The 21176-nt window shown below is 44.5% G+C and overlaps 1 protein-coding gene and 1 long non-coding RNA gene across 2 annotated transcripts in view; one reads left to right on the forward strand and one right to left on the reverse strand.

The window, feature by feature from the left end:
• The window catches only part of LOC105528642, a 42647-nt gene extending 30018 nt beyond the window's left edge, over positions 1–12629 (forward strand). Inside the window, exon 3 of the long non-coding RNA XR_001004388.1 lies at positions 12490–12629. This is a non-coding gene — a long non-coding RNA (uncharacterized LOC105528642). The remainder of the gene's footprint in view (positions 1–12489) is intronic.
• The window catches only part of ITPR1 (inositol 1,4,5-trisphosphate receptor, type 1), a 354179-nt gene that overhangs the window by 20554 nt on the left and 312449 nt on the right, over positions 1–21176 (reverse strand). Inside the window, exons 54-59 of the mRNA XM_011965454.1 lie at positions 20521–20685; positions 15467–15662; positions 13681–13773; positions 12359–12498; positions 11703–11868; positions 8682–8842 (exon numbers count right to left, since the gene is read on the reverse strand). Of these exons, the coding sequence (XP_011820844.1) occupies positions 8682–8842; positions 11703–11868; positions 12359–12498; positions 13681–13773; positions 15467–15662; positions 20521–20685 (921 nt within the window). The remainder of the gene's footprint in view (positions 1–8681; positions 8843–11702; positions 11869–12358; positions 12499–13680; positions 13774–15466; positions 15663–20520; positions 20686–21176) is intronic.

Raw genomic sequence — 21176 nt, forward strand, 5'->3', positions numbered from 1 at the left:
TTGGGTATACCTGACTCACGCCCCATGCTCTCCCTTAGCACACAAGCTCCTTCAGGGAGGATCATGGCTCTGCTCAACTCACTGTTACAAACAGCACCTGGCACACCCTCCACAAAGGTCAGAATGTAGGAAATTCGGAGGAGAGCACTGGGAGGTCAGTGCAGAACCGGGGCCCAAATGCCAACTGCTTCACAATGAAAGGAAAGTGCCTGTGAAGTGCTCCGCGGAACAAGGGGTGATTTCATCCCCTCTAGACTAAAGGGCAGAATGTGTTCTAAGGCTGGGTGGGGAAACTTAAGCTCAGCAACTGCTTTGTGCAGCTGCCACTGACACGAACCCAAATTCGAGTGCACAGGGTGGGGTGAGAGAGGCCTGGCTGGTTGGGCGGCGAGTCCAATGACGCTGACACACTGTTTCCAGCCACCGGGAAGCCAGTGCCAAATCCCTCTTCACTCCTCCCTGCTCTGATATTCTTGACTCTGCCGTGGTGCCAGCTAACTTCAGGGGGCATTCTCGGAATCGTATTTGGCAGGCAGCACAGGCTGGATCTTCACCCATGGTTAACAGCTTTCAGAGTCCAGGTGACAGTTTAACCAGCGCTCGTGGCCTCCCAGGTTAGGCCACAAGGAAAGCTGCTGCTCAGCACTACCAATGCTGAAATATCAATATTCTAGGAACATACCCAGGCACTCCCTTCCTCCCAGCATACTCACTGGAATTCAGAATAAAGGCCCAAACCCATCGGCGTGCATCTGCGCGAAGCAGAGGGCGTCCACTGCGCTTTATCAACAGCCAGGACCTGCCTGCTTCGTGCACAGAGGAGGTGCACACGCAGCCGGAAAGGTCAGGGCAGGGTTAAGTGCACGCCCTGCTGGACTCGCCCTTCCTCTCTCCTGCACCTAAGTGTTGTCTGGCAGGGACTCCCACTTCTGATTTCCTTCAACTGAGACGACCCATGATGGCTCTGTGAATTTTTATGCTCATTTCTTGACTCTGGTCACTGCTGCCACCATCTTTTCCCCCCTACTTAGGTCCTTACTCTTATCTAATTATGATCTACAGGTAACTCTACTCCCACCAGCCCCTGCACTTGGTTCTTTGCATTGCCTCTGGCTGGAAGCTGTTGTTCCCAACTTCAGAAAGTGTCTGCAGATTTCACAGGCTCTCTCTTGGGTCAAGAAAGGTATAAGACTTCAGCCAGTTCCCCTTTTAAACAGAAGGTAGTGACATGCAGGTATTCAGTTTCCATTTTGATCTTTTGCCCTTGTTAACGAGTTACTCTCTGTGTTTGCTTCCTGTGTCATCTTATCAAATATAGATAAACACAAGGGCCAGATGTCCTACTGCTTTTGAATCTTCTCAAAACGTTTCCTCATAATGTTTAGTAGCACTGAATTAGCTAATAGAACTTATTTGCTTGGAAGTGTTACCCAGGAGGTGCTGTCAGGCAAAAAGGCTCTTTTGCCTGTTGCTTTTTTGAAGCAAATTAGCCGCAGCTTTCAGGAAAGCATTTTCCAGGAATGCGGGCTCCTGGACTCTCCCCTCCTATGCAAAAGCACCCCACCACCTTCTGAGAACATCCCACTTGCTGCCACATTGAGACTACTTTTGATCTGGAAAATTGCTCCTTTGCTTCTGGATCCTGTATAGCTAGTTTCTGAAGAGGTCAAGTGAACTAACCCATAATGGAACAAACTGGAAAATCTCCAATGGAATGTTGAGGGTGAGGAAGAGGGAGCAGGAGAGGCTGAGAGAGAAAGTAGACAGGTGTCTACCCCCACTGTGAGAAAAAGTCAGCACCAGGCTTAAAGGATGATGGACCAGACGTTCTCATGTGTAATTATTAGGGAGTTAAACTCATTCAGATGAGTCACCTGGGTGTGGAAGCTCCAGTCTGGCTGTGGTTCTAGTGAATCGTCCTCCTCCTTTTACTTAGACATCTCCTGAATCTGGCCACCAAAGGACATATCATTCCCTGTTTCAAGCTAAGGTGAGGGTAGTGAAGTTTCTCATATTTCAGCAGGTCAAAATTAACATATATTTCAGATACATCCTTTGCAAAGGCGCATTTGATACCCTTTCCTGAACTCCCGCCTTCTCAGCAAGCCCTAGAGTGTTGAGCTGGTTGTCTGAGCCGTGGTTGCTGGTGAGAGTCACAGCAGCTCTGAGAGTCACACCCCATCTAACTCCTGTCTTACTGATTTATGCATTAGCCAGTCAGCATCCCTGGGAGATCCTCTTTCCCACTCTTCTCTCCACCCGCAAAGGGGCCTTTACTGCATCTTGCCTCTTTTAAAGGAGGCTAATTCAGTATCACTTGGGGTTGGGGCTGGGGGATAAGCCAGTCCAAGTCTAAGATGCACCAGTCCAAACCAGAGGCCGCCAGCCAACCAGTGGCTGCAGGTTGACGGGAGGGCTGTGTGCACGCACACAGAGGTAACCACATCTGTAACCACATGTGGATATGTGAGTCAGGACAACCTGAGGGTGGGTTCTGGTTCAGCAGCTCTGGATTTCAGTCTTGGCTCTAGCACTTCCCAGCGCCGCGACCCTGCAAAAGTTGCTCAACCTTCCTGAGCTTTAGGTTCCCATCTGTAAAATGTTCATAGTGCCACCTACTATGCTGTGATGAGAATTAAGTGAGATCATGCATGGATAGTGTTTATGTCATGCATACTGATTATACATGACCTATTCATTACAATCCAATCTGCCCTTCCCGGGGTAAAGCAAAGCCCAGCACAGACTGCTCCTCCAGAAACAGCAACCCTGCTGCATTCCAGAACTCTCTGGCTATCATGGGGAGGCAGGTTCTCCCCCAATATTTCACTGTCCATATTAGTCAATGAATATGCTATCCTAGAGGAGTAGCCAGAGCAGTCCAAGGTATCAGGACATTCTGAAATGTGGACGAACAATATTCTATCGGATCAGTCTCTCTTTATACGCAATTCACTCAAAAACACACCTCTGAAAATGTAAGAGTTATGTTAACAGGGCAGAATTCCAAGATATAGAAATGAAATCTATAATTAGCAGAAGACATGTCTTATATTTTTTTCATTTGTACAAATGTATGGGGTATATGTGAAATTGTGTTACATGTATATAGTGCCTAGTGATCGAGTCAAGGTATCTAGGGCGTCCATCACCCAAGCACCACACATTCTTGTTAGTTATAGTCATTCTACTGTGCTATCAAACATATTCCTTCTACCTAACTGGATGTTCATACCCTTTAACCCATTTCTCTTCATCCTCTCCCTTTTCCCCCGTCTCTTCCCAGTTTCTGTTATCTAGCTTTCCACTCACCACGTGATCAATTTTGGTTTTTTTTAGCCTCTACATGTAAATGAGAACACTCAGTATTTGTCTTATTGTGCTTGGCTTATTTCACTTTAGAGAATGGCCTCCAGATCCATCCATGTTGCTGCAAATGACAGGATTTCATTCCTTTTTTATGGCCAAATAGTATTCCATTGTATCTATACACCACATTTTCTTCATTCATTTGTTGATGGGCACGCATGTTAATTCCGTATCGTTACTATTGTGTACTTAAGTTACTGTTTGGTCTTCTTTACCAACCTTCCTTCTTAATGCTGCTCAAATTTCTAATTTTCAAGAATAATTTAGTCTTCTGCATTTGACTGTACTAGAAAAATGGGCTGCTGTTTCTTTGCTGGGAATCAAATATTTGGTCTTTTACCTGAAACATGCCCAGGGTGCAGTATCTAAATTCTGTCAGGCAAAGTGCTCATGATGAATTCACCACTCACTTCGATTAAATAGCTCCAATAGCATGGCCTTTCAAATCATCATCTATAGACTAACACAAATTCTCAGTTTAGTTGGCACTAGAGCAAAGCCAAACAGTGCTAAAATTATTCAAAAAAGGGTGTGCAGCATATAAATTACTGTGAAAACTTAAATGTAGATCAAGGTTAATAAAAATTTGCTTATTAAAAAAGGCTATCACCAAAACGATGATGGCACCAAATTCAAGTTCCTGCAGGGAAAGGAAGTTTTTTTCTCTCTTCCCTTGATTTTGCCAAGGGCTATGTCAGGTCACCTCAGTCACATTTTTCTGAAAGCACAGGCTTGTCTGGGGCCCAAGTCAATGAATATGAAATTGCATCTCGGGAACTGAGTGGCACTGTGAGATACAGTGGAGGAGGGTTCACTTCCCCTGGTCATTTGAGTACTCGACAGCATCGCCTTCCATCAGGTGCTTGAGTTGAAGGACAAATCTACCAGCGAACCATGAATGATTTCATGATTAATCTAAGGTTTGCCTTGAATACACAGAACTCGGGGTCCACTCCCCAAATCACTGAAAGCCCTACTTCTGGGCAGTAAAAGCAAGTAGAGGAAACCACTAAAGACATGGATGGAATTCACAAGTATCTGTGCCCTATTCAACAAAGAACGCTAATGTCAACCATGCCCTGCCTCAACTTTTAAGCACGCTTACAGATTTAAAGTTCAAGAGCGAGGAAGACATAGGGATTTTCCAGGGGAGGAGGCTCTTAAGAGTCAAGATGCCCACTCTGACTTTTCTTAGTGACAGCATGCCCACAGCCAAGGAGTCTTGCAGAGTCTTGGAACCATAGGAAACGATGCTTCTGTCAGCTCTGCTCTCAGCCCCGCAGCCCCTGCTTCCTGGCTGGCTGTGCTCTGGGCCTGTTGCTCAGTTGTTCTTTCACCTGCTCCCTCCCTCCATGCGTGCCTCCCATCTGCCAGGTCTCATTTATCTCATGTCTACCACCCAACGGATGTGTGAGGTGGTATGAACCGCGATGTACAGACAGGAAACCCAGGTCAGCAAAGTCCCATGACTTGCCCAAGGTCATGCGGTGCGGGAAGGCACAGAGCAGAAACTCTCACCTTGGATCTGCTGCCTCCACTTCTTGGGTAGTGAGGACTTCATGGTAGGCATCAGCCTGGCCCCAGCTTTGAGGGGGATACTCCCATCTCCAGTGAAAGGAGAGAGGGTAAGACCAAAAGGGGAGAGGGAAATATACTATCTATTATGTTTAAACAAGATTAACCTGTGGGTGAACAGCTGGTTGCAGAGTTCTCAACTTAAGACAGGGCTTCTTTGCATGTTCCCTCTTTCCCTCCCTCCAGAGATGACGAGAAACACACTGTTTCTATCTACAGCGAGAAGAGGTCCTGTCACCTTGTCTGCAGGCCAGTTCCAGCAGGAATTAGGAAAGGTGAAATATCTGATCTAGACAGGCTGTTGTGTTTTCACATGGCTGAGCAGCCACCAATGGAGGGAATGTGCCCTTGGGATACGGGTCTAGGTAGGGAGGGCCAGGGCTCTGCACACAGACACCTCTTTCATTCATGACTCCGCAAATGTCATTCTTTCCAAGTCAGCCTGGGTTTCCAAGAACCCTTCTCTATACAGTGCCCCAGGTGAATTCTATGACCCCGTGTGGGTTGAGATGAAAACCCATTTGCTATCTCTGATGCTGCTGTCTGCAAGGAGCTGCTCTCAGGGCAGCTGGGCTCCTCCCTGCCTGAGTGGCATCTGAGGCCTTTTCCATTGGTTCTCTTGGGTTGCCTTTTGGCAGCTGTCACTCCACAAGTCTCCAGGAGTCTCTGGGATCTTCATCCATGGGCTAAAGGAGAGCTGCAGAAGAATCCAACATCCCAGCCTTCTGCAATTAGGCAAGAGGTATTTTTCCTGAGGACCACATACCCTAAAAGAGCCTGTCTCAAAGACAAGGTAAGCAAGAGGGCAGTGAGCCCTCCCACCTGCTTTTCCTTCCATCTCTGCCACTGCCCATCAGCTGTCCCTTCTCTGTCCTCCACGCTAGAGTAGCTACAGCCTCCTGGGGTTGGCTCATTCAAGAGATCACCTAATTTTCCCTCTCAGCAGCAGTGGGTAGGATGCCCCTGCTCAAGGGGGAGGCTTGTGGGGGCCTCGTCTCAGCTGTGGCTGCCTCCACAGGGTGTGACTAATCGGGGCCCGCAGGTGGTCTTGTAGCCTCTGCACCGCAGCTCTGAGGTCCCACGGGGCCCCAGCCCCCACCCACGCCAAATGACTCAGCTGAGCACCCCAGCTGCTACCCTGATGGGGCTAATGCTCCCTTAGGAGTCCCCAGCAGGGATTCCTGTGGTTTCAAGACCAAACACCACAGCAGATAGCGCAGGCAAGAAGGCACCACCGTTTAGCTGGTAGATCTGATGCTTCTCTGAGCCACCACTTAGCACACAGAACATCTGGTTCTGCAACAACTTTAACATTCAGAGAATAATTCTTTGATACTGTAGATTTTTAGCTTTTCTGACAAGATGTCTCATATAATCAAAGAATGATGTGGATGGGGAAAGCACACCAAACGCCCGGGTTCTCAGAGTGTTGCCATGCAGCGGGCTCTGACCGGGCTGGGTGGGTGGCGGGCTACAGGTCACTCTGGCTCTTAATCCTCATCAAGTGACTGCTCACAAGACGCCTTTAAGTCTCCACGATTGAGACAGAAACCCAAAAGTGTGCCAGAGTTTTCTGTGACCGGAAAGTAAGGTGATTAACAGAAAACTTCAAAACTGGCCTCTGGAAGATTTAAAGATAGGACCCGCTCAAACACTTTAGAGACAAGAGAACAAAGTGAAGGGTGAGAAGGAACATAAGTCAAGGGTGAACAGTACAGGCCTCCTCTAGACATTAAGACTTCGAATGCAAATGAAGGTCATTATCTGTGCATGTGGACAGATCTGTGTCAGTATAAATGCTGAGTAGGGTTTAATTTGCCAGTGTCAACAATTGGAGGAAAAGAAAGGAATTGAGGACTTTTCAGCTAATGTGTCCTGACCCTGGAAACCTCACCTGTGGAAATCCACACTGGCACCCATCAGAAATCCCTAATCTGCTTAAAAATAGGAGTCTGCCCAGAATCACCAGCATCCTCCCAGTTTCCTACCAACAACATGATTATGGAATGCGATTTCTACAGTCAGCCAAGCCTGGTTTGAATTCTGGCTCAGTTCCTTCTGAGCTGTTCCTAGGAAGTCGCTTAACCCCCAGCCTGGCTTTTATCTGTAAAAGGGATAAGCCATCATCCTCATTCTGCAACTTGTGTCTTTTTCTCTCCACTCAGTGCTGATTTTTTTTTTCTCCTTTCTTTCTGCTAATCTATGACCCTAGTGTCTTCATCCTCTCTTTCAAAACCTTTTTCAAAAGTTACGCCATGAACCTCCATCCATCTCTCCCCACCCCAGAAGTCCCTTCCTCCAGGTTCCCCATGGAGGGTAACTTTAACGACCAAATACAATACTAGAGGTGAGAGGACTTTACAAACCAAAGAGGGTCAACTGTATGTAAAGGATTAGCAATATTTCTCCTCATCATTCACACAACCCCTCTGAGAGTAATCTTAAGTAAGCATCTGTTTTGTCTCCGCTGTGAGGCTCTTACTACTTAAAGGGTGATTCCCGGACCAGCAGCTTCGGCATCTCCTGGAAGGTTGTTGGAAATGCAGAATATCTCAAGTCCTGGAAGTGACTGCTGAGTCAGAATTTGAATTTTAACAAGCTCCACAGATGAGTCACATGTACATTAAAATTTGGGAAGCACAGAATTCAACTCTAAGGACCTCAAAGGTGCAGACGGCACAGTATCTCCAGAAAGCCCTCCAAAGCCTTGGAGAGGCCTCTGTGCCTCTGTAATTGGGGTATTCAGCAAATACAACCACGTAACCGCTGCCCTGCTGGCAATAAAACTGAAAGCCTGGCTGCCTCTAGGCCTGTCGATGATACTTATCTGAACAGACCTGACTTCCAGTATCTTTACATAAAAAGCTTGAAAATTACATCTACATAAAAAGCAGGCTCCTTTAGCGTAAGTCATTATCAGGCCGAGCGCTCAAGTCCTTGGTAACTGGAAGGAGAGTTGGCCCCTTCTCTTCAGAGGGAGCCAGCGTGAATCACAAAGACTCGCTCGATTTCACAGTTCATGCTTCTCACTCCACTCTCCACCCCTGAACATTTTAATGATGCTTGAAAAGCACAGGTCTGAAAGGACAGCTGGCCTGGGACACCCACAGCGCACGTTTGGTATCTCGGCAAAACCTGCCTGAGAAGTGCTCTCTAACAGCCTGAAGCAGCTTCTCCCCTTCCTGGGACATAGTATCCACACTTCGCATCAGCGAGAAGATTAATTTGGAACTCAAATTCCTCCATCATATGATCACGTCTTAATGATCAGTAGAGTGTCTCCCAGAAAGGCAAGGCTGAGGGCAAACACAAACCAGACTAATCACTTTGCCTCTAAGACACCTCTTAGAGAGTAGATGTTATTTAAAAAGAAGGGAGAAAAAAGCATCATCAAGAAAAGAGGCAGATTAACATAGCAACAGGAAATCGGGCTATGGAGTTTGATCCAGGTTAAAATCCCAGCCCCAGCTCCATGGTCACGTGCTAATCACACTGAGGCTCAACATTTCCCCCATGAACATAGGCTGATACCACCTGTCTGGTGGTTCTGAGGATCACTCGAGAGAACACACGAAGTTCACGGAGCACAGTGCCCCATCCGTGAGAAGGGCTCAAGCAACATCGGATGTTATTTTTCTGTTGTGCAGCTCCCCCATGGGCTGCTGGGGCCTTGCTCAGAGCTGAGAAGCCAGGCCAGTAGGCCCATCACCTTGCTCCCGGGAGGCCTTTCCACTCACCTTGATCATTTCTGCCACATAACTCTCGGGCCCAGTATATTCGGTGGAGTCCTTTACTTTCACCAGGACGATGAAGCACAGATAGTGCCACATGTTGTGTTCTTCCTTGATGTGTTCTTCAAAGGTAACAGTCTTGTTGTCAAACTTGTCTCTTTCCAAGCCTAAAAATGAGACAAAAAGCCCCCGGCCCCAACTGAGCAGTCTTGGTAAAGGAGAAAATCAGTAACAGAACTGTCAGTAGAAAGCGGGCTGTGGTTTCACTCCTGTCTTTATAAAGAGTCGGATTCTGTTGGCCTTGTAAGTGCATTCATGTTTACATTATGGCAGGAAAACACAGGCTGTGAGTCAGACAGACTTGGGTTTGAATCCCACCTCTGCCACTTAGCAGTTGCTGCTTCATCTCCACATGCCTTAGTGGCCTTGTCAGTGAATGGGACGACCACCGTCTAGGTTCCAGGAGTGTTTAGGGGTAAAATGAGAATGTGTGTGACACACTCACACATTGCAGACAACCAGGGAGTGTGAAGTCCCTTCGCCCAGGTAAATGCCAAAATGCAGGTATGTTAAGGGCTTTTGAGGAAGCAGAATAAGGACAACAAGAACTTTAAACAAATTTTGAACTCTAGCTGGTAGGTTTATAATTTGAAGAGGCCTGGGTGGGCAATTCTAGTCTCTATGTATTCTAGGATTGATCAAATAAATATATTGAAGATAATGGGAGCTGGATTCCTCACTGCCTGAGAAAAGAATGCAAATAGAGAAAGGGAGAAAGGATAAACCCTGTAATGCTGAAATGGAATTAAAGGTATCAGTATGAATTTATCGTTTTTCATACATATAGACACAGATGTGTGCAGATACATGTGCTGTGTACACATACACACATATGCAGATGCATACACTTCTCCTCTAGATCTGTACCCTAATAAGCCCTGAGAGCAGCAGCACACCAACAGGAATGAGCACACTCAGTCCCCAGATCTTGGCTTCTAAATACCTTTCTTCAGTAAAAAGAACCAGGGCTCTTTGGAGAAATGGCTGATTCCGGGGATGGGTCAGGAAATGTATGAGGTGAGCCTACGCCTGGAATATGTAATGATGCCAAAAAAGTCAGAAAGTACATAGAAAATGAAGATAATATGACTAAACCCAGAAGCCAGCTGGAAAGGTGTCTCACTGGCCACATCTGAAACAATGTGAACATCAAAATAAATAATGACAGTGAAAGATTATAGCCCATTGAATAAAATAAAAATCCATAAGTCCATGTTGTTACAAATACAAACACAGAAATATACATACATGTCAGGAGAAGAAAAAATTCTTTCTTACAATAAAAAGCCAATACAGAAATGTAGAAGTAATAATAAAAATTATCATTGGGCAACCATCATCATAATAGAGCCAGTCAAACATCATCAATGAATGCTGAAGCTAAGGGGTGAAAGTTTAAGGAATAGCAAGATATTTACAAAGTGTCTCTCCAAAAAAGTAACTTTATGGAGTTACTGGAGAAACCTGGCAATTAGCACATTAACCAAATGATCAAAGTTAGTATCATGGCTGGACACAGTGGCTCATGCCTGTAATCCTAGCACTTTGGGAGGCCAAAACAGGTGGATTGTCTGAGCTCAGGAGTTCGAGACCAGCCTGAGCAACACAGTGAAATCCCATCTCTACTGAAATACAAAAAATCAGCCAGTTGTGGTGACAGGCACCTGTAATCCTAGCTACTCAGGTGGCTGAGGCATGAGAACTGCTTGAACCCCAGGAGGCAGAGGTTACAATGAGCCAAGATATCAGTTAGGAGATGAACTGGCATTACAATGCCTCCTGATATGATGCAATGAGAAGAACACCACAGCATGTCTTCGATACTCCTGTGGAAAACGTATACCCTCAATCTTACCATGAGCAAACATCAGACAAACTCAGATCAAGGGACATTATACAAAATAATTGACCTATATGCTTCAACAGTGTCAGTGGAGGCTAATGAGGCATGGTGACTGCAGCCCCACAGGAGGTGGGATTTGCAAAGGATATTCTTGGAATGAAGGATGAAATTTGAATAAGGTCTGTAGATGAGATAACAGTATTGGATCGGTTTTAATTTCCCAATTTTGATAATTATACTGTAGATACACAAGAGAATGTTCTTGTTTTTAGGAAATGTGTACTAAAATATTTAGGGATAAGAAAGCATCACTGTCAGCCACTCACATTAGACAATGTGTGTGTGTGTGTGTGAGAATAAAACAAATGAGATAAAATATTAATCTTTAGGGATTCTGGGTCAAGAGCATATAGAAATTCTTTGGATGTCTTTTCTGTAACTCTGAAATTATGCCAAGGCAAAAAGCTTAAAAAGGTTTTAAGGGGGCAAAAAGCAAATAATTTAAGTCTTTAATGGGAAAATGATTTTTTTTAAGCATACATACCACTAGGAAATTTATATATTTAGTAGCCACATGATGAATAATCTTGAAATGATTACTCAGCAACCCAGATTCCTCCATGATTAGTTTACATTTACAAATATTTTTCTGTAGTTATAGTGAAAATGATTTCTTTGGTGCCCATGTACCTCTTTTATGTAGCAGTTCACTACTTCTCCTCCCATGCCTACAGTGTGCCAGGTTCTAGCTAGGAATTTTACATATGCTGTCTCTCCTAATTCTCACAATAATGCAGACATTATTGTGTACATGGGTACACAATAATGTACCCATTTTACAGATGAAGAAAGAAGGATTAAAGATGTTAAATGACTACATGATGGTTACACAATTAGTAAGTGGTAGCAGCTCAGTCAGACCCAGGTCTGTAAATACTTCCCAGCAGAATAAAGGCCAAGTAGAGCCTCACTCACTGCAGAGGGTAGAAGAGTCAAGAGGACGCAGCCGGTGCCCCCTCCTGCATAACCGGGCACGCACCCGCCCATCACACCCTCGCAGTCTCCACATGCCTCTGCCACACTGGGCCTTCACACCCTTGCTGCAGCTGGCCAGCAACACTCACCACAGATAAAGCACGTGGTCTTCAAGATCTCTTCCTTCTTCTGCTTCTCACTCCTCAGGTCAGCAAAAGTGTCAATGATAACCCCAAAAATCAGGTTAAGAACAATGATGATAACCATGAAGAAGAACAAGAGATCATAAATCACTCTAGCAGCAAACAGGGGTTCCTGGAAAAGAGAGGTGTCTGAATCAGTCTGGGTCCCTTGTGACCCTTTGGTCTGCAGAGCCTGGGACACAGCTCAAGCGAGACCTCGTCTACTTGGGTAGAAATTAAACTGGGCATTAAACTTTTAAATTCAAAATTGCATCTCTTTTCATATCCCCTGTCTCAATTGTGATTTCTCCAAGTGTGGTGTGACACAGCCAGGAGGGATATTCGACATGCGTTCAGGTGGATCAGGTCTAACCCTGATGGAAAAAGTCCCTAAATCTACTGAACAGAGAGCCAGAGCTAACCCTTTCCACGCAGCTGATTTTGTGGCACCACCTCACATGATAGAGAGGAAAGAAGCCTGACGAGCTAGTTCCGCAGCTACTCAGCCCTACTCCCAGCTTTTCCTCTGTGTCTGCAGTTTACACTCAACACCACTGCATGGTGCTCCCACCAACCACCCCACCCGCCGCCTTTGCCCTTCCTTCCCCTTGGGATTAATTTACCTCTTTGGACGGCTTCCTGAGCACATCTCCTACTCCACCCCCGCTCCGCAGCCCGTGACTCAGTACAGTGACAATGCACATCAGCAGCGTCTCACATGTGTGCTCTTTATCCTGTTCCGTTTCTTCTGCAGGGACCAGCTCTGTGAACATGGCAAGTAATAACAGACAGAAAACTTGAGGGGAAAGGAGAGACCGGGATTTTGAAATTCTGTTTCCTGAATGCCATCTTACCAGGCACACGAAAGAATAAAATTAAGGAATCAAGAGCCAAGTACTTTCTTTCAAAAGCTAAAGTCGTCTGGGGCAACTCTGTTTTCATCGCTAACCCCTGCTAATTTCTCCAGCTATGGTAGTATTGCTCTCCCTCTATGGGATCTAAAACATGCCCTGTCCTTTTCAGGTTTTAAACCCCAGACCCAGCTGCAAACAGTCTTTTCATGTTAGATGAGTTGCTTCACAGCTCTGAGTCACAGGCATCTTGTCTCTCAGATGAGGGTTATGCCACAGGACCCAAGTTCCTCACTGGGGATGATGTGAGGATGAAATCCAGGGATATTTCATGGCAGGGCCTCTGGATAAACTGCTTTGCATTGGAGGCTGTTCATTTTCACTGGTTTATGCAGTAAGAGCCATGCCTTGCTGTCTGCCTCATTCCTTTCTCCAGCTGCAGAAGGGTCTTGCTAAAACCCAGATTTCATTACTCATCTTCCAACAACCCCTGACCATCCTCTGGATGAAGTTTAGCCTCCTAAGCCTGACACAGAAGACCCTTCATGATATAGCCCTTTGTTTGTATCTGTGGCTTCATTTCTTGTTACTCTCCTTCCTTATAATCATTATCTCCCCAAACTTGCTGTTTTTTTCTTTTGACCTTTAAAGCCTTTAGATGTACTATTCCCTCTCCCTGGAATATCAAGGGTCTTCTGTTATAGTTTGGGTATCACTTCCTTGATGATACGCTGACCGCAGTAGCAGGCTGGGTGCCTAACTTCTGTATTCCATCCTTATTCCCAGCATTGGGCAACTCTCTAGCAATCACCATTTGGCCTGCCTGCACCCTCCACTACATTGCTGTCTCTTAGAGTACACCACGGTCCCTGGCAAACGGCGGGCACTCAGTATAAATCGGCTGAATCACATCAGATCTTTTCTTCATGTGTAACCTTCTTTTCCCTTTATCTCCCTCCTCTCTCTCAGTCTTTCCCTTTGCTATAGCCTTACTCCTGAGCAGTAAATTTAATCTTCTTCCAACATCACCTGCATCAGTTAAGCCTCTGAAGGAATCTGATATTAAGATGGGGCTTACAGTTAGGAGGTCCTACCTTCTTTGGGTGCAGGAGAGGAGCAGTTCTCCCCACTCTCCACCCTACACACATCGGAGAACAGGAACTCGCTTGCCAAACTCTCGCTGGTTTCTGGGAGAGAGAAGGAAATTTTATGATGAACAATCTGGCAGCATATGGTTAAAATGTTTGAAGTCCCCAATTCACGGCTGATTAAACAATTCTTTACATAAATAACACCCTAGAATCTTGCATATAAATTCAAAGCAGAAATGCAATTTACACTTTCATTTGGTGATCTGGATGGGAAAAAAGCCAAAAATGTCAATTCCTGTAGGCTTACTAGAAATATCGCACTTAAATAGCACCTCTCCAACTTTAAAGACAAACAGCTGAAACTCTTAGACAGATACTACTGAACGTACAGACTCCAGGAAGATTTATACCAAGTCTGCACGAGAAGCATCAGCAGGCATTCATAGAAATCCAAGGTCCAGGCCAGTTTAGTCCACAACTCTAAGATGGCTGGCAGTTTAAGTGTGACTTAGTGTCAACTTGGGAGGCTGGAGATACATGCCAAGAACACAGCCTTTGGGAGGGAGAGCACAAAGGCTGGCTGGCTCAGTCAGCCACAATGATTCCAGTCTGTTCCTTAGACTCAGGGGATGAAAAACCAGTAGTATTTCACTAAGTAGGGCCAACTATTGTAACTGAGAGAAAAGGGCACTTGGGTATCAATAAAGTATTATGGTCAGTTTTTTTCACTCTCAAAATTGGAAATCTCTTCTGTTCTTGCTATGTGTAAAAATAACGAGCTCACTGTAAAACCTGCATATAGTAAAAAAGCCCCAGAGAGCGAGCTACTGCTAGCAGTCTGGAGGTATAGTCATCCATGTTTTCATATATGGATATGAGCTTTTTAATTTTTAAGAAGACCGGGCATGGTGGCCCACACCTGTAATCCCAGCACTTTGGGAAGCTAAAGCTGGGTGATCGCTTGCGCCCAGAAGTTTGAGACCAGCCAGGGCAACATGACGAGAACCCATCTCTACAAAAAATACAATTAGCCACATGCAGTGGCAGGCGCCTGCAGTCCCGGCTACTGGAGAGGCTGAGGCGGGAGGATTGCTTGAGCTCGGGAGGTTGGAAGTTGCAGTGAGCTGAAATCATATACCACCACACACCAGCCTGGGAGACAGAGTGAGATCCTGGGTCTCAAAAAAAAAAAAAAAAAAAAAAAAAAACATACATGTGATCCTACTGTAGTTATCCTTCTGCCATTTCCAGCTATATTTTGTGGGTATTTTTCCATGGAGGTTTATAAAGATGTACCTATGTGCAAGGCACCCCACCTCATGGATGTACCATGATCTGATGACACACCCCTGAACATTTAGACTGCTTCCAACTGTACATTGCAGCGAATGTTCTCCCAAATATGTCTGTTTCCACATGCACAGTCAGCAGGCTTGTTTCTCTTTATGTATAGATGCCTAGAAGTAGATTTACTAAGTTAAAGGGATGCATACTCCAACGCTCTCAATATATATGGTCACTGCTTTACAAAAACGTTGCATTAGTTTAAAAGATAATGTTAGTGAATAAATAAATGTCAGATCTGGTCACTCACTCTTAGCATTTGATATGCCACACTGCCTTTTGAGTAAAGTGAGAATGAAGATCTGTATTTGAAACTCACACTCTACGTGTTAGGGAGATACAATGGGGAGACAGCTGCATTACTAAAGTCCTTATTTTCTTTAGTTCAGTTATAATCAGGAAATAATCTTTTAACATTAAAAAGATCAGAAGATCCCAAACCCACCTGGAACAGCTGTTTCATTGGGCAGCCTATCTACTTCCAAGATAAAGTCATCCTTGAAGAAAAGATAGCCCACTATTGAGAACAGGTAAACAAGGATCAGAGCCAGAACTGCTGTCAGGATGATGGACCGTCCATTGCGAGTGACACTTTTAATGACATTAAGCAAAGTCTCTTCTCTGTACACTAAATCAAAAAGCTTTGAAAACAAACAAAAAGAATTTTAAGAAGCCTTGATGTTACATGTACATCACTATCCCATAATGAAAACTTGGTTTATAGAGCATTTACCCTCTTAGAAACTCAAAAGCATTACACATGATCTTAACACTGAACATCTTCCCTGGCTTCACAGTGAAACGGAGATGGTAAAAATGAGGAAAAATAAACACAGAAGAGGGAAGCAGGAAACAATAGCAATTTCAAGTAGTATCCAGAGCCATTTAGAGGGCCTGGAAATAGAGAAAATACATACTTGTGCCAATAAATTTCAGAGAGAAAGGAAGAGGAAAGTGATGAGGGTCTTGGCATCCATTCATTTAGAAGGTACTGAATTGAGTTTCTATGAAGAGCCAGCCACCCTGGTCCCTGCCCTCCTGCAGCCTAGTGTCTGCTGGGAAGGCAGACATACTACAAGCCAGCATCAGTGGCAAGAACTCTGGACTTAGATATAAGTTCAAATCTTAGCTCAGCTACTGTCCACCATAGGATCTCAGGCTAGGCACTTTCATCTTCCCCTCTGAGTCTCCATTTCCTCATTTGCAAACTGGAGGATGTAGAGTTATTATGAAGAATAAGTAAACCACGTACGCACAGTGCTTAGCACACTGGCATACATATGTTGAGTAAGTACAATAAATAGTAATTATTAATTTCCTAATCAAGAGACTGGGGCAGGGTCACATAGCTAGTATATCGCAGGGACATTAGTGGTGGTAACACTGTGAGGGTAAGACCCCTGCAGGTCACAGTGCATTCACAATCCAGGCTTGCCCTCTGCTAAGGAACCTGCTGTTTGCAAGAAGTTGGCTTCCTGAGGAATGGAGGATCCCTGTAGGTACATATAGGTATGGGAGGATGATGGCTAGTTTTCCAAGAGCTACAGTCACAGATACTTGGCTAGGAGAATGGTGGGGAGTGTGGGGAGAGAGCTCTCTGAAGTTACTCTTAGACCTGAGGCTAGTTTTTAGCATGGCCTCTGGCTGCTGTCTAATCTTGTACAGAAGGTTTGGTCTCCAATGTGGCTTTGGGGTGTGACTGCACCATGAAGTGAGTCAGGGGACAGGGTCAAATCCTGACTCTGCTTTTAATTTGTTGCAAGATGTCGGTCAAGCCATCTAAGCTCTCTGGTTCTGTTTCCTCATCTGTAAAATAAGTGGACTGAGACAGCTGATCTCTGAGTCCCTTCCAATTTAGAATTTTACATCCGAGGTCATTTTCTGGTTGATTGGCTTTTCTGCCTCCTTAACACCAATCTGTGTTCTGAGACTAGTTCTGTGAAAGGCATTGGGTAGAGTAGGATACTTCAAGGGAAGCAAGGAAGAGGCGTTTAGTCAACACAATACAATACGACAGAAGGCAAAGTGTTGCTGTTAATGTTGGTTAAATATTTTCCAGTAGCTCAATATAAAGCGGCAAGTAAGGGCAACTTCAGACAACAAGCAAATGATACTTGTTTTCTGTTGTTAAGGACTGCAGAGATTATACAGGCTCCAAATCATTGAAATGACAAGCAATTTTTTTCTCTTCACCCATCTATAATTTGTGATTTTAAAACATTCAATAAGTATTATTTGTATAAAAGAAAAGCTTTCTTCTAATTAGAAAATTATACATGTTCAATGGAGAAAACTTGGAAAACAAAGAAAAGCACAAAGAAAAAAGAAGTCACAAATAATTCACCATCTAGAGACATTTGTTCAATAGCTTAATTCCTTCTGGCCTTAAAAAAATGCAATTTATAGATACATATTGTTTACAAAAATATTAGACCATAATACTGGCATATAACCAGCCTTTCACCAAGCCATCAGGAACATTTTCCTGTCAAAAATGATTACCTGGTATTTCACTACATGGGAAAAACATGATTAACATAACCAATATGTTTTTTAAAAACAGTTAAGATGTTTCCAATTATATGTCGTAATAAATAATGCTGTGAGGAACACTTCTATACATGTCTCTATACATGCTCATCTAGTTATTTCTTTTCGACAAATTTTTGGAAATGGAGTATTTGGGTCAAATGGTATAAGAGAAACATTTTGCCTACTGCCTTCAGAAAGGCAGGATCACTTTACATTCACCACTAGTAAAGAATCTACCCCACTCTCACTAGTACTGGGCACCATCAGGCTTTTCAACCTTTACCAATGTCACAGGTAAAACACGGGATTGCGCTGTTTTCGTTAGCATGTCTTTGTTTAGCACCAAGGATGAACCTTTTTGCATGTTTACTGACCATCTGGATTTCTGCTTTTGTTAACTGCCTGCTTATGAACTTTGCACACTTTCATCTCCAGGTGTTAATATTTTTCTAAGGACACAGCTTTAATGCAGGCTCAAGACCAGGGCCAGCCAGTCTTTGGGGGGTGAGGGGGGGGGGCGGCAGTTTAATTAGGCCACCAGATTACCCTCCCTGCCTTCTGGCCTGCTAGCATGGAGGCAGCTCTCCCAACCCTAGAACACATGGGTGTTCCCTGCTGAGGTTTCTCTCCTTTTATAGGCAGCCCAATTTCTTTTGGTTGCAGGCTTTCCTTATTAGTAGAATAATTTGAAGTGTCAGTGTTTTCTGGTTCTTACCAGACACATTCAGGACTGCTTTGATACCAAAAGGAGCCTATTACTTGAAGCTACAAACAAGTCAAGGTCCACACGGCTTAGAAAATCCCCCCTGAAGCAAAGGAGAGGCATCCAACCACAATCTAGTCTGATCCTATTGCATTTCCTAAAACTGAACTGAGGTAGCATCATCAGAAGCTGAGACTTACTCTTATCTTTCTGTGATAAGTTAGAGACTTGAAAGCACAGATGCAAACTAGAATGTGAAATGCCAGTTTCACTGATGCAAGGACTTTTTCACATGCTTGAATAAAAGGCAGTGTCAACTTGGGCATCAACAGAGTTGTGTGACTCTGAGCAAGTTACCTAACTTCACCAAGCCTCAGTTTCCTCAGTTGTAATTGGAAGATACCATCTACCTCAAAGGTGGTAGTGAGAGCGTGTAGAGAAGAGTACAGGGTGAGCACTCACGCAATAGCTGTCCCTGTGCTGTGCTCCAGACTGTGAGACCTATGAGGGTAGGGACTGTGTTCCTCTCACCATTATGTGCCCTGCATCAGGCACTGGCACTGGCCTGCATTGCAAGTCATGAAAAGAAGAGGACTCGAATGAACAGAAAAGAAGCAAAGCCAACTGGAGGCAGATTGGAGGAAAGGGCGAAGCGTTTACTGGGGCGAGGTGGCGTTGGCCAAAGGGGAATCTCCTGTCTCTTGGGAGAGACTCCTTGGCAGAGATGAGAGAGACCACCAACTGAACTCTGCCACCCTGCCAAGGGAGGACAGGAATTTGTTGTCCAGGGACATGATGGCATGAGACAGAAAGTTCCAGAAACAGACATAAGTCTCTAAAGATTTCTGATACAAAGTGACCAAAATAGGCCACATAATGGGAATCACAAGTATATCCTGAGACCTCTCAGCCTAAAACCTCAAAATATAGCCAGATCTATTTTAAGATGAGGGAAAAGAATCCATTCCCTTTAGCCTGCCAAAATCCACCCCTAATGGAATGAGCTAATCCTAGTGATCTGAACGGTGAATTCCTTATGGTGTTTTGGACGGGGGAAGGAATATAGAATGACAAAGACAATAATAATAGCTGGCAATCGTTCGGCAGTGCTATTCTAAGACGCTGACCTGAACAGCTGCATGTAATCCCTATGACGGCCCTGTGAGGGAGATACACTGTTCTCATTTTGCAGATGAGGAAACTGAGGCACAAGGCAGTCAAGTACGTTAAGCAAAGGGAGCATCTCACACAGTTGCATTTTGTGCTTTCAAATCTCTAACCTATTGCAGAAAGATAAGGGTAACTCCCAGCTTCTGAGGATGCTGCTACCTCAGTTCACTTTTAGAAAATGCAATAGGATCAAACTAGATTGTGGCTGGATGCCTCTCATACATGCTTCAGAGGGATTTTCTAAGCACCTCCCTGAAGAGCTTTCCTTGCTCTGCCTTTTGCAAGTCCCTCCCTCTTTGTAAGTCAACTCTGAGGCCTTGATCATTTTTGTCCTCACAAATATTTTAATATTTCTAGGCTCTTTACGGTGTTGCTTGCAGATAGGTCAATTTTATGCTTCCTGTCATTTTATGTAGGCACAAGAAAATGGTTTCTTATCTACAACGCCACAGGTCTAGATTCCCTCTAACTACAGGAAAGTAAGCAGTTATTTGATTTGTAATTTAAAAACCTGCTCAGGAGGAAGGTGATGGAACAAGCTTGTTTAATAGACTGTCAAGACATTAAGCACTTGGCTCATATCGGAACAAAGTAACTGCTACTGAAAGGGTCTCCTGGACCAATAAATCTACTAAGCTCATGATCATGAATCCTGGGGCTTCAAAACTGGCTCCTACTCTTATGGTCGCTACATGTGTTCACGAGAAATGGATTCCATGAGAACTGTTGGATGACAGCCTCAAAAACACTCCTCTTGTTATAAGTGCTGGCTGAGTCTAAGAAGTAAAGAAAAACGAAGGTGCATGGAGAGGAAACATCTGAACCTACTGCAGGCATTTTCCATTACTGAGAATTAACAGATTTGGACTGCACAGTACACAGTGCAGTTGTGCGACTCTTGAATTCCTGGGCTGACCCAATTCCTGTGGAGCTTTCCTCTCAGATCCCCCAAAGGTTGCAAACTGTGGAGCTTCAATATTGATGGACCAGGAACACCAATCACCATTAAAAGGAAGGGTCTCTGATGAGAGAGAAGCCCTAGGACCCTGTCCTAGTTTCCCTACACATAAAATATTTCCACACCAGGTACTCACCAGCAGACTGTAGAAGAATTCATGGACAAAGAGCCCCATGGCACAGATCACCAGATACAACAAATGATAGAGGAACTCAACATCCAGAACCATGGCTCGGTAGCCTCTTGTGAACGTCCCACAGTTGCCCACAAAGCTCATTAGAAAGATAATTTTATTGCATACCTGAGAACAATGACAGGACCAGTCAGACGGCACGGACTGTGCCCAACTCTTCATGAGAGCAAAGAGAGTGTCTCACACAGATGTATTTCAGTCACCATGCCCAAACAAACGCTTCCTTTTCCACCTGGTGCCCACCAAACCCACCAAGAACTATTTGCAGATCTAAGTCATTTCATTACTTTGCTTTTCAGGCATATTACAAATTACATGGTAGTGAAATAACTTCATGTGCAACAGTAATCAAGTAGCATTTCTCTATGGCAAAAACAAAATTAACACATACTGAGATTATGATTTTCAAAATGAGATATGAATCATTTCTAACATTCTTATATGAGTTAGTCAAACACAGAAGTCACCTCAATCCACGAACCCTGTGATCAGCATGATCAAAAGCATTTTCTGAACTTGCTACATTCTAGGCACTGGAAGGTGGCAGTTGAATGAGCAGTGATCAGTTCTTGCCTTTCATTGCTCCTAAGTCCACAGGG

The sequence above is a fragment of the Mandrillus leucophaeus genome, unplaced genomic scaffold (assembly GCF_000951045.1).
Source record: "Mandrillus leucophaeus isolate KB7577 unplaced genomic scaffold, Mleu.le_1.0 Scaffold727, whole genome shotgun sequence".
NCBI classification, from domain to species: domain Eukaryota; kingdom Metazoa; phylum Chordata; class Mammalia; order Primates; family Cercopithecidae; genus Mandrillus; species Mandrillus leucophaeus.